The 13,277-nt window shown below is 31.5% G+C and overlaps 1 protein-coding gene across 2 annotated transcripts in view; it reads left to right on the forward strand.

Moving 5' to 3' along the window:
- Positions 1 to 13,277, forward strand: part of LOC144845068 (E3 ubiquitin-protein ligase HACE1-like) — an 83,412-nt gene that overhangs the window by 3,348 nt on the left and 66,787 nt on the right. Inside the window, exons 7-24 of one of the 2 annotated variants that reach the window (XR_013612491.1) lie at positions 136 to 189; positions 424 to 506; positions 740 to 938; positions 1,223 to 1,329; positions 1,491 to 1,629; positions 1,888 to 2,348; positions 2,723 to 2,791; positions 3,150 to 3,340; positions 3,609 to 3,706; positions 3,824 to 3,911; positions 4,176 to 4,325; positions 4,706 to 4,767; positions 5,182 to 5,316; positions 5,667 to 5,798; positions 6,032 to 6,130; positions 6,426 to 6,496; positions 6,765 to 6,878; positions 7,337 to 9,579. Coding sequence is in view for 1 of the 2 variants with exons in the window: in XM_078702204.1 (XP_078558330.1) it covers positions 136 to 189; positions 424 to 506; positions 740 to 938; positions 1,223 to 1,329; positions 1,491 to 1,629; positions 1,888 to 2,348; positions 2,723 to 2,791; positions 3,150 to 3,340; positions 3,609 to 3,706; positions 3,824 to 3,911; positions 4,176 to 4,325; positions 4,706 to 4,767; positions 5,182 to 5,316; positions 5,667 to 5,798; positions 6,032 to 6,130; positions 6,426 to 6,496; positions 6,765 to 6,878; positions 7,337 to 7,439 (2,355 nt within the window). In the remaining variant the exon portion in view is untranslated. Of the gene's footprint in view, positions 1 to 135; positions 190 to 423; positions 507 to 739; positions 939 to 1,222; positions 1,330 to 1,490; positions 1,630 to 1,887; positions 2,349 to 2,722; positions 2,792 to 3,149; positions 3,341 to 3,608; positions 3,707 to 3,823; positions 3,912 to 4,175; positions 4,326 to 4,705; positions 4,768 to 5,181; positions 5,317 to 5,666; positions 5,799 to 6,031; positions 6,131 to 6,425; positions 6,497 to 6,764; positions 6,879 to 7,336; positions 9,719 to 13,277 lie in introns of those variants that run through there. The other variant, XM_078702204.1, reaches the window with a different exon arrangement.

Below are 13,277 nucleotides of genomic sequence, written 5' to 3' on the forward strand. Positions count from 1 at the left end.
CAAGGGTCAGATAGGCATTTTTATTCATCAATATGGCAGTGTTAAAGAATTCCCATCTTTCCTAAATAAAAATATATTTTATTATTAATTTATATTATTATGATTAATAAACATTACCATTTTCTTTTGTTATAGGATGGGCAGGGACAAACTGCTCTGCATGTTGCCTCACAAAATGGTCACAAATTAGTAAGTTCTTTTCTATTCCAAGGATTAAGGGTGAAACTCCTGTCTATCTTGTATTCATATTGATACTTCTTGGTACAGTAGCTTGAATCTTCATGTTGCTTTCCTGTCCTTTTAAGGCTTAAGAAATATTAAATAGTATAATTTATCAATTCACTTTGTTTGCACTTTTTGCGTTCCATACTTTTTTGGGCTGAGTGCAACCACACTATTCGTAAATTAAGTTTTTACTTACAGACTGTGGCCTGTTTGTTAGATCATGGTGCACGAGTCAATAAGATCAACTCTGTTGGGCAAACAGCACTTTACTTTGCATGCAGGTAAGATTAGGATTTTGTTTGTGAGAGCTAGAGGGGGGCAGAGGGGACGACATCAATCCTTTTTATTGTTCAGTAAATATTATCTATTTAACGTCCATTTAAATTATTTTTGTTTTTGTTTTTTTAGTGTGTCGCCCACCTTTAGTATTCTCATTTCCATTATATACACATAATAATTAAACTATTTACATTTTTCACTATATTATTTAAAAAAAGTATTTTATTGTTTTCAGTCATGGGCAGTTGGAAGCAGTTCGTCTTCTGTTAGATAAAAGTGCAAAGCATTTCTCTGATGAAAATGGAATAAGTCCGTTGTTGAAGGCCGCACAGGGTGGTCATGTACACGTGTGCAACTTGCTGCTTAAAACATTCCCTAAATTGTGGACACATTTGATTCAGTTTAGTGTCAATGAAAAGGTTGATGAGTCTAAGGTAAGTGTTACTGTTTTTTCTTTAACCTGTTCAATAATGATATTAAAACTCTCCCATCCTCCCATACCAGACTGTTGTGGACAGATGAATGAGCGCTAGAATTGGCAGCACTGACATGACCCTTAGAGGAGAAGCATGTAGTTGAAATGAAATGTGTAACATCTAAGTCCACAGCGCCATGAGCAATGATCATTGGAATGGCGCTATATAGATTATTTGTGCTAAGCAGTGTGAATGGGTATTTGATAGAGATTCATTAATGTCTCATCTTGTTAATATTCCAGCTGCTGTCAGTCTATTGTAAACTATGTGAAGAAGGTGCTAAGGAAAAGAACACAATCCTGGAAGGCCTTGCAGATCTTGCCTCAGTTACTGGACACAAACTTCTTAGGTAAAGTCAATTTTTAATAAGTTTAAAAGCATTACATTTTATAATCACTGTGTATTAAAATTATTTTATTGAATTGTGAAAAGAAATTGTCTATATTTAGACTTTTTTGTGCAAGTTTCAAATTTATCAGTAAAGTAAGTATTTTTTTCTTTATTTGAAAGTCATACTAGTACCATTGACGTTCAAGTAAACGGATTGAACCGATGCGTTCGACTCCTCACTAAACTGTACAAGAAGTTTTTCTTTGCAAAAGAGGATTCACGAAGCCACAGATATTCACCTCCTCCAAGTGTATTTCAGGTAAGGCATTATTTTAGGATTAATTCTGTAGATAACCTTTGACATGGAAGTAGGAAGTAGCTTTTTTTTGGATCTATAGGGTATTGGCCGACCTTTTATAATTTGTTTCTTTGGTATCAGAACTCTCCAAATTTCTATTCAAGGCATGTGTGGTAATGGTAGGATTCACTAGAATGCATTACTGATAGTTTTAGTTCTTTTTTTAAAATGCACTTTATTTGGCAATTTGGATTAAATATTTTACTCTTTATTGGCCAGCCTTTAGAAGCACTATGGAATACACTAGAACAGTGGTTACTACTGATGGCAAATGAACTAGAAAAGCTTCCTCTTACGGCGAAAGAAACCAATAACACCGATAAAACATCAAACAACTCTAGTATTCCTTCTGAAGATAAAAAGGTTGAAAATAAAATCAAGCAGAAAACTGAGTCTAAAGTAACAGAAAAGGTGAATTGCCATCCAGTATCCAGCACACCAGATGATCTTCCAAAAGTGAATACTGAAACAACTGAGATTTTGGAGGATGTTGAGGAAGTTATCTTAAAAGAAGGTAGTCTTGAGGACAAGAAGATCATAGAACTTTCCAGGAAGTCAATGGCACGTTCTCTTTCCACTGACAACTTTCAGGAAAGCGACACTTTACCAATCACAGCTGATAGGGTGTGTGCTGTCATTCAGGCATTCTATACAACTTGTTCAACGCAAATGAAACAAACGTAAGTAGCATTTTAATTGATTGTTTATCAATGTTAAGATGTATTGTCCCCCCGAAATTAAAGTTTTTGTTGAATATGCCATTTTAATGTCACATACTAGTTATTGAGGAGAAGAATGTTGTTGAAAAGGTAACATCTAAGTCCACAGCGCTCTGATCTTCATGAAATAGCGCTATATAAATTTTTTGGGGACAATGCATCTTTAAACAAATAATATATTGCTTTGTTCTACAAGAATTCCTCTGTTAGGAAGCCATGTGATCGTTTGTTCATTTTTATGTTTTTTTTATAATAGACTCCAATTTTTTCAAGTCTGTACACTCACACTTAAATTTAACAAACTCTAAACCAATCTGAATGCTCTTATTTTATAGAATGACGCCTCCACGGTTCATAGAATTTGTTTGTCGCCATGACACGATTCTGAAATTTTTTGTTACAAAGTAAGTGAAAAAAATGATATAATATAATATACTGGTATTAAAAGTTGTAACCAACAGTTGTACAATTAAATATTATATCCTTATTATTAAAACCATATATAACTTAACTAACTATTTATGCATCCATTTTAATAATAATATTCAGCGCCTACTACAATGTTTCTAAGCGCTTTACACACAAAAATGATCCATTAAATATCCTAAGATAACCAAAAAAGCTGAGGAACCATTTACAACACTCCGTTCTCCAGCACTTTGAATCTCCTATATTTTAAATAATTTTTACTGAAAGTTCAAATGAACATTAACAGAAAAAAGGGTGAGATAGAGATTTTTTATTTTATAATTTTATTTATAGAAATCCAAAAGTAATATTCAATTACTTTCATTTCTTACTGGAGTGTCCTGAATTAATGGCATGCTTCCTGAGCATCATTCAGACACAGCCTTTTAATGATCGTGTTGAATGGTTCTATGAGAATCTTCACATTGACAAAGAAGAAGATTTTCTTAGTCGGCCTACATCAGATGTTATCCATGTAACAAGAGGTTGGTTAATTTATTGTTTACTTGGCAAAATGGCCTTGTATTGACCATTTTAGTAATTTCCTACTCTGTAACACAGTGTCATATTGGCATAGCTGCACTTACAGTTTTAGCTTCACTTCACAGCCTTCGTTCTGCCTCACCAGGTTCTTATAATAACTGAAACTTTCATCGTCCAAGAGACAATCAATTATATTTGATATTTTTTAATAGTAATTTTAAACCCAGAACCCCCCTTTAAACTTCAACATTTTTAAATTGTCATTTTTAGATGATCTTTTCACTACCAGCTGTAGTGAAGTGGAGAAGGCTGGTAGTAAAAAGTTAAAGCAGTCGATTGCAGTGAATTTTGCAGGAGAGTTGGGTGTGGTAAGTTTTATTTCAAATATGTAAAACCTACTGTTTCTCTTTGGTTCACTTGGTGTACTAGCTTGCATACTATTATTCTGTTGGGCCTAGAATAAATCTGTTTTTGTTTGTTGACAGGGACAAGGCCTAGTGCGTGAATGGTTTGATATTCTGTCGAAAGAAATTCTCAATCCTGACTATGCACTCTTTACTCCCTCAGCAGATGGTAAGTTATTATTAGCTTACTGAGGCTTTCACGGCATAGCAAATCTCTTCACCCTAATGCAGTTTTAAGCCGATTTTCCACTAGGCAAATTTGTTTGTGGGAATCAAAAGTGTTAGCCTATACACACAATGTTGGTACAAATTAGCAAAATTAATGCATCCTCATATTCTAGCATGTATTATGTTTGATTATTCACACATTTGTTTATATTTTTTTATGGAATTTTATTTTTTTAAACAAGCATTATATTGTTTGTTTCTTTAGGTGCCACATTCCAACCCAACAGCAATTCATCAGTTAACCCAGATCACTTAAACTTCTTTCGTTTTGCTGGTTCTGTGTTGGGATTAGCCCTCTACCATCGACAACTTATCAATGCGTACTTCACACGCTCATTTTATAAGCATCTATTAGGTAAGATCATATTTCAAAGTTTCCTTTATAAAACTGTAATATAATTTGTTGAGCCGAGTGGCCGACCATTGTTATGGTGGTAGAAAAAGTTGGATAAGGATTTAAAACTGGAGGTCCAGTGTACACATTTGGCTTGTGTGTACTTTAAATAACCTTGTACCTCTTTCGGAAGAGTAGGGGTTACCCCGGTCTACTGGTGCATTCAGCCCCGGTTGTTGTGGACAGACGAACAGGCACCATTTGGTGGCAACAATCGGCATGAAGGGACCCTTATGGGAGTAGAAAGTTGTGGTATGTGTCGTCTAAACCTGTACACAATTCATCCCGTTTACATATGCTCAGAATAAACTTTTTTTTATTTCTAATTGTGATTACTTCAGGTATTCCAGTGAGTTATAAAGATGTATCTTCAATTGATCCGGAATATGCCAAAAATCTGCAGGTTTAGTATACAGAACACTTTTTTTTCAATTACAGTATCCTATATTAAAGTATCCTATATTAAATTGAGAGATGCCTTTGAGGGTCACACCCATATAAGGGAACACCTATATTAAGGTTAAATGTATGAGGGCCAATTTGTTGGGTCCCGACAATTCACACTGTATTATATTAATTATACAAATAATAATAATAATAATAATAATATCCTGGATTTATATACTGTAGCGTTTAATGTTGTGAAACCTCTAAGCGCTGAACATTATTACCCCAGTCATTGTTTTGGATCAAACACGTATGGAAACATACTCCCATAATAAATTTGTCAATGTTTGAAGGTTATGTTACTAAAAACTTACAGTACAGTATTTTACAGTTCTTTTACAGTATTACAATGCTATATTAATGATTTCAGTGGATACTTGATAACAACATCGACAACATTGGGTTAGAGCTAACATTCTCAGTCCAGACTGATGCATTTGGTATGTTACAAGAAGTTGAATTGAAGCCGGGAGGAAGTAAAATAGCTGTTACCAATTCTAACAAGGTCAGTTTAATGAATTGAAATATATAGACATAAAGGAAAACCAGATGCCCTAGAGTTCTAAGTATTGCATCCAAATTGTACTACTTTTGTTTTTGTTTTATACACTATATTTTATGCCTGTCATTGAGGGTAGAATAAACCTAGGCTTAAGTCTAGAAAAATGGTAAGAGCACTCCCAGGCTTCTATGTGTTATATTTCAGTTATACTAAACTACTGTTTTCCAATTTTTCTTTTTCTTTGTAAGATGGACTTCCTAGACTGGTTAGGATAATCAAACATATGTCCTCAAAAGTTGCATGTTTAAATAAATACATAAATATTTAAAAAAATCTCACTTTTCATACTTCAGGATGAGTATGTACAACTCGTCACTGAACTTCGCATGACAAGAGCCATTCAACCACAGATTGACAGCTTCTTAAGTGGTTTCAGTGAGTTTATCCCACCACCTCTACTACAGCTGTTTAATGAGTATGAATTGGTGAGTATAGACAAGATACATGGTTTGTATGGGTTATTAAAACCAATGGAAAATCAGGGAAATTTACTACAATATTTTGCAAGCCTTTTCAGGGCCAATGTCGGTAGTGATATGCCCAAATATGGTAGTGATATGACATCATCGTGTCCATATATGGGTACATCACATTTTTTGTCAAATAAAGTCTGATAGTGTAGATTAGGGAATTTTACTACAATGTTTTGCTTTTTCAGGAGTTACTACTTTCTGGACTGCCTTCTATTGATGTGACGGACTGGAAGGAAAACACAGTGTACAATGATTGTTTCAATGAAGAAAACGAGGTTGTCAAGGTAAATTGATGTTTGCTGCAGATAATGTAATTTGCTTATATTTTTTATTTGTTCCGAATATCTCTCTCCAATCCCTCCATGATCAGTGGCGTAATGGCTATTGCTCACTGGCTAAACCCAGGGACCCCAGAGCTTAAGGGGCCTCAGAGCATAAGCAGTCCAAATACAACTACTGTCCCCAGCGTTGGAAGGCTCCTCAGGAGTGCTAAACCAGGGGCCTTTGCCCCATGCATTACACCACTCTCCATGATGTCAACAAAAGAATATGTTTACAGTATGGTGTTTTTTGTTTTAGTGGTTTTGGGAAGTAGTGTCTGAGATGACACCAGAAGAAAGAGTTCTGCTTTTGCAATTTTCTACAGGAAGGTGAGTATTTTTCTTAAAATGTTATCTTTCAGCTTTTATTATATTACGTACTATATAGTATTGTATAGTATACAGATCTAGATACAGAACATAGGTGTCATTTTTATTTAAAATATTTGAAAGCGTATAAATTATTGTAAATGATATAATAATACAACAATTTTAAAACGATTTTTCAAAATGTGATAAGCAGACAGTTTGATTAACAGAGAGTAAAGCCACATTTTACCATCGTTTCGTTTTTAATATATTTTCCTCTATTGTTCAGTTCACGTGTACCTCATGGTGGTTTCTCAAATCTCATCGGAGGGGGTGGGGTCACTAAATTCAACATCTCTTCTATGAACTACCAGTACAACATCCTCCCCACTACAAGCACCTGGTAAGTACATTTTTTTTTCAAATAAAGTATTTCTAAATGTTTAAATAATGCAAACAAAGTTCATAGAAAGCAAATTTTAATATTAAAATAAAGTTAATTTAAATTAAAAACAGCAGAACTACAGTATATTGTATGAATGATTTTGAAATGCTCTTTTTAAGCCATATAAACCTTGTTTTATTTCATGTTAATTTTGGTGTATAATATTCATTGATATTTAACAAAATGGAGCTTCAAAAATAATGTGTGAATGTGACTTTAATCAATGATTTTGTTGCTATTTTGACTACACTATCAAACTAGTTTGACAAAGAAAGGGTGATGTGCCCAAATATGGTAAAGATATTTCCATATATGGGCACATCACATTTTTTTGTCACATAGTGACAGAACTTAATATTATGCAAACTAATTATAATTGCTTATTATTATAATTATTATATTATTTCTGATATAAGTGTAAATATGCTGAAACTACCTGAATACAAGAGTAAAGAGGAACTAAAAGATCGTCTTCTTGTGGCCCTTCGATGCGGAAGTCAGGGTTACGCAATGGCGTAGGGATATGCAATATGAATTGTGTCATGAGGTTGATTGTAGGAAATGTTTCATGTAATTCTAAAGGTTATTATGTGCAAGAGGATGTTTGTATTAAAATGAAATGAAACTACTATAAAACAGTCATAGGTTTAATAATCATGAAGGCAAATTTGTTTATTATATTTTGTATAAAGCTCTGTCTACACTATCAAACTTTATGTGACATGTGACAAAAGAATGTGATGTGCCCATATATGGACACGATGATGTCATACCGCTACTGTATTTGGGCATATTACTGCCATATTTGGGCACATCCCAATTTCTTTGTCAAGCTAGTTTGATAAGTGTAGACAGAGCTTAAGATGAAAATCTATAGTAGATCTCTATATTGTAGCAAAATCTCAATCTTTGGCTCATTTGGAAAACTAATTTTTTTATTCATGTTACTAATAAATTTTCACACTGCAAAAATTGTTACAAGTTATATCATATTTTGATACACGTATTCGCTAACCTTACAAAATATCGGGAGAAAATATGATACGATACAATATTATTTATTGTCATTTTATCAACGAGGTACAAATGAAATTTGGTTGGTTGATATTTTGATTTATATACAATATACAATGAATACAAAAAAAGCCTGTGGCTAATGAATCTAAATATATCTTTACAAACTTGCTATTAAATTTGTGAATTGAATAATAAACAAATTGTTGTATAGTTGAGAGTGCTATTATTAACACCATGTACTTCAATTGGTCAATTACACATGCACAGTAACAACTCGGAAAATCTCTGAACAAAATAAAAAAAACAGATTCATCACAATTTATCTTCACACCACGCAAACCTGGTTACAACTTGTAACAAGTTACTTTTTGCAGATGTTCAAATCAGTGTCACCGTAGTTAATTGTTTAAGTCTGAGATTCAGTATGTTATTTAGTTTATAACAGTACAGTTAGATATTGTATATGGTGCCTGGAAATTGTATTCAGAAGGTCTCTAGTGACTAGTTGTAAAACAGTCTTATTGAATGAGGAATCTTGATGTGTCTGGTCATAGTTGTTAAAGAGTTTGACTGTAAAAAAGACATATTACTAAACAGCAACCCACTTTATGTATTTGTAAGTTTGGTGCTGGCTGGCAACTGTATTCTCAAATAGTCCTTTATTAGTGACCAATCGTTGACAAATCTGGTAGAAGTGTTTATTTATCCATACTCTGTCAAAATGTCTTTCAGTGAAACCCAGACCAATTTTCAACAAAATGATGTTAGACTTTTATTTATTTATTCTTTATACATACTGTATTCAAATTAGCTGTAATATTAGTAGCATCTTCTATGTCATGGAGAGGAAAGGGAGTGTCATTTGGGAACAGATATTCCTTGCGGAGACAATAATTGAAGTCCTGTCTACACTATCAAACTTTATTTGACAAAAAAATGTGATGTGCCCTTATATGGACATGATGATGATATATCACTACCATTTTTGGGTATATCACTACCATATTTGGGCACGTATCACACTTTTTTGTCAAACTAGAAAGAAACCTGTTTAAAATGATAACTGAGAGCAAGCTGGATATACTAAAACATATTGGTGACTATATTATGTATTTTTTCACTGTCAAATAAAAATATATACATTTATTTTGTATGTGCATTGTACTGTAACATTTTATCACCTTAGAATAAAGCTAAAATCACACTGGTTACGTTTTACGGAGCGAAAGACAACTCTGTTTAACAACACGACGCCTTCTTCTGTTCCTTAAAATGCAACAAGTGTGAACGTAACTTAAAATATAGATTTTGTAAATTTGTTCATAAATTCAATTCAATAATTAGTTTAAAACTGGCTGTTTGATTTGATTGTTTTAGAATAAGCAATTTGTTGACTTTTAGATTAATTATAGATGAAATTATGCTTTGCAATGTTATTATTTTGTAAATATCCAATTAAGATTAAGACGAAAAATTGTCTTTAAAGTATTATATAATAAAAATAGGCACTATTAACGAGTAGAGAACGGAAAGGCCTGTAAGACAGTGCATATAGATAACAGGTAGATCATTTATATAAAAAGACTTTGTATATATTCTACAGTATTCTATTTCTACATGTGTTCAAGTTTCGAATAATAAAGTGTAATTCAAATTATAATAGTTTATTGAAATATTCATGTAATATAAACATTTCAAAATGATCTAATATTACTATAAGTGCACGTATATAGCGTTATTATCATCTTATGGTATCTTATGAAAAAGTTTTGTCCAAAAATAAAGGGTCCATATTTGCCCAATTTTCGACAAAATCCCTGTACTATAGTACAGGGATTTTCTCGAAAAATGGGAAAAATATGAACATTTCAAAATAAGCGAATATTACTATAAGTGCACGTATATAGGGTTATGTGCACTTATATAGCGTTATTATCATCTTATGGTATCTTATGACAAAGTTTTGTCCAAAAATAAAAGGGTCCATATTTTCCTAATTTTTCGACAAAATCCCTGTACTATAGTACAGGGATTTTCTCGAAAAATGGGAAAAATATGAACTTTTCAAAATGAGCTAATATTACTATAAGTTCACGTATATAGGATTATGTGCATGTATATAGCGTTACTATCATCTTATGGTATCTTATGACAAAGTTTTGTCCAAAAATAAAAGGGTCCATATTTGCCCCATTTTCGACAAAATCCCTGTACTATATACAGGGATTTTCTCGAAAAATGAGGAAAATATGAACATTTCAAAATGAGCTAATATTACTATAAGTTCACGTATATAGCGTTATATGCATGTATATAGCATTATTATCACCTTATAGCATCTTATGACAAAGTTTTGCCAAAAAATAAAAGGGTCCACATTTGGCCAATTTTCGACAAAATCCCTGTACAGGGATTCATTGGTACACAGTTTGTACAATGAACTTGAACGGTGAATATACTGAACTTAAACACAAAAAACATATTTTTGTATTATTTATTAGAGAATACAAATATTTCAAACATATAGTATTAAAAAAGAAGACCAACTGCCATTATTTTAATTTTACCATTTAAAATAATATTTCTTGGACTCCTAATTCAAAAGCAAACATGCACTGGTCCTGCCGTAATTTAAATTAGAACTTTATATACAGTATCATTTGGCCCAAATTCTTACATCTGTATGGATAGAATACAGTATTAGGTATGCAAAATAACATAATTATTACCAGAATAAAAGTTTTTAATTATGGCATCCAATATTGATCTTTAAGGAAATTAGTGGTTTGGACTGATGGGCTGGGCATACTTATGTAGAGTATTAATTTCCTTGTCCCAGTCAACAGAAAGTTTACCATACATGAGGGCTCTGAACGGATATAAATACAACGTGAAGTATCATATATATAAATTTGCAGATAGAGATATATATATATATTGAAATTTAAAAGCTGTTTTTGGAATGGTGTTTAATGAATTTGTTTAATTTGTTTTTTTTATTATAATATGGAATGGTTTAGGAATACGAGGTATCATTCCAAACCTTTGGTTCACCTACTTTAAAACAAATGAAGCAAACAATTTAATATACTTTGTAACCAGGGCAGACCCAGATGCAGTGGCATAACACAGGGGGAGAAGGTAGGTCCCTGGTTTAGCACTCCTAAGAGGCCCTCCAACACTAGGTAGTTGCATTGAAGCTTCTCATGCTGCGGGGCCCCTGGGTTTTAGCCAGTGAGCACTCTACTATCTAAGTAGGTAGCTTTTTGATATCTATGTTTGACATACTGTACTATAAATATAATATTAGCACTGCCTGGACCACCCTTGGTAACCTGTGAATCCTTGTCTACATTATGCATAAAATGATTACATATTTGATACAAAAACTAACAGCATATACAGTACATATTTATCTGCAAACAATGTAAGTTTTCTTAAATGTAATTAAATAGATTTAAAATGTATACTATATAAAAACATCAATTGGATTTATACAAAACAAAAAGAAACTTAAAAGTGAGTTTACTTTGTGCTTGTTCTGAAGCTTTGAGGTGGTGCTGTTTCAGGTGGTATAATTACTATCATTTAACCATCAAACAACTAAATAATATTTAATATTATAATAGTATTACATTATTTCATTCATAATTAATAACAATATACAAATAACATATATTATTGACATTATATTAATTGATTAAACAAGTGGAATGCAACAAAAACACACAAATAAAAATATCATATACATAACATGCAAACAATAACAACATTGTAATCTATTATAGATACAGTTATACAAATGTACTATTATCCAATACCTACTATATAACAAATATATATAACACTGTAACATACATTGTAACCAGGTCAAAATTATTCACAAACTATAGTCGCTAAACATTTTTGTAATCATGATTTTAATATTTAAAATATTAGTACAAATAATTACAAAAAAATGATTAGAATAAAAGCTTTTTAATTGATAACATTTTAATTAATCAGCATAGGATTCGTTTGGCAATCAAAATAATGTTCTTCTCAAAGCAGATAAAAAATTTGTTATTAAAATGTATATTTTGTATATAAAGCAAAAATGTATACTTTTATTTAAAAGCAGCATATAGTAAAATTAAATAAGAATTCTAATATATACATAATTCTATATTATTTAAAAAATTTTAATTATAAGATAATTAAAAAAAAACACTTTCACTGAATACTTGTTGACAGGATAACAGTTATTATATTCTTTGATGCATTCATTTTGGAAGTGCTCGCCCCAATTCACTAAATTTGAATTTCAATAATTAAAAAAGTACAAAATATGCAATCATAAACATGAAATACAACATTTAAAAAACCCTTATGTCTCAATGGGGATAAATGTACACACACACCACATGATTTAATAATCCAGACTCTATAAATTCATGAATTAATTTAATACAAAATTTATCAGAAACAAAAACATATTTTGAAATTAAATATTTAATGCCATATTAATAATTCCTTAATATGATATATTTACTTAATTTAAAAAATAATCATAAAGTATAATAAACTATTTTCAAACACACTTTTATACAATTTACAAAGGGTGTTTCACACTGGTTACAAAAATGTTTTTTTTAATCAAAAAATACTATTTTACTGTTGTTTACTTACAAAATTAACATTATTGAAATACACAAACTATATATCTATTAACATCTACATCTTTACATTTATCTATTTTATTGTTTTTGAGGAAAAATTCATTAAGCATTGGTTTGATTCTAAAATGCATGCATGCATTATTTAATTTATCTTTTTTATTATGGTAAAAACAAGTAATCACTTGGCTGAAAATTAGCAAATAACAATTAACATTTCCAATATCAGACTCTTTCAGAACCATTTAGAAAAAGCAGACTTCCAGAAAATGTGACTAGGGCCAGCCCAAGGGTGTCTGGTATTGGGAGATTTCACTGTAGCTGCTATGTAGATAAGCTTATTCATGCCTACACAGTAAAATCCAGAATTAATCAGGATTAAGTTAGACAATACAACTGTTTGTGTTACTAATCCTTCAAATACACACTAATCTGTGGTAATACCACAACCACCATTTATTAATCTGGAGATATGGGTTTTGGTCAAACATCACGGAAAAAATTAATGATCTTCCGCCGCCATAAATAGTAGTCTAAATTCCAATCGTGTTGAAGCTTAAAAAGGTTAGCAACCAAAACATATTGTATTTGATCAGGTTGTTTACAAGTAAAATAAAAAAAAACAACAACAACAAAATAACAAATATGATACTCCTGTTTGATATTTCAAGTAAAATATATACAG

The sequence above is a fragment of the Antedon bifida genome, chromosome 6 (genome assembly GCF_963402885.1).
Source record: "Antedon bifida chromosome 6, ecAntBifi1.1, whole genome shotgun sequence".
Taxonomy (NCBI): domain Eukaryota; kingdom Metazoa; phylum Echinodermata; class Crinoidea; order Comatulida; family Antedonidae; genus Antedon; species Antedon bifida.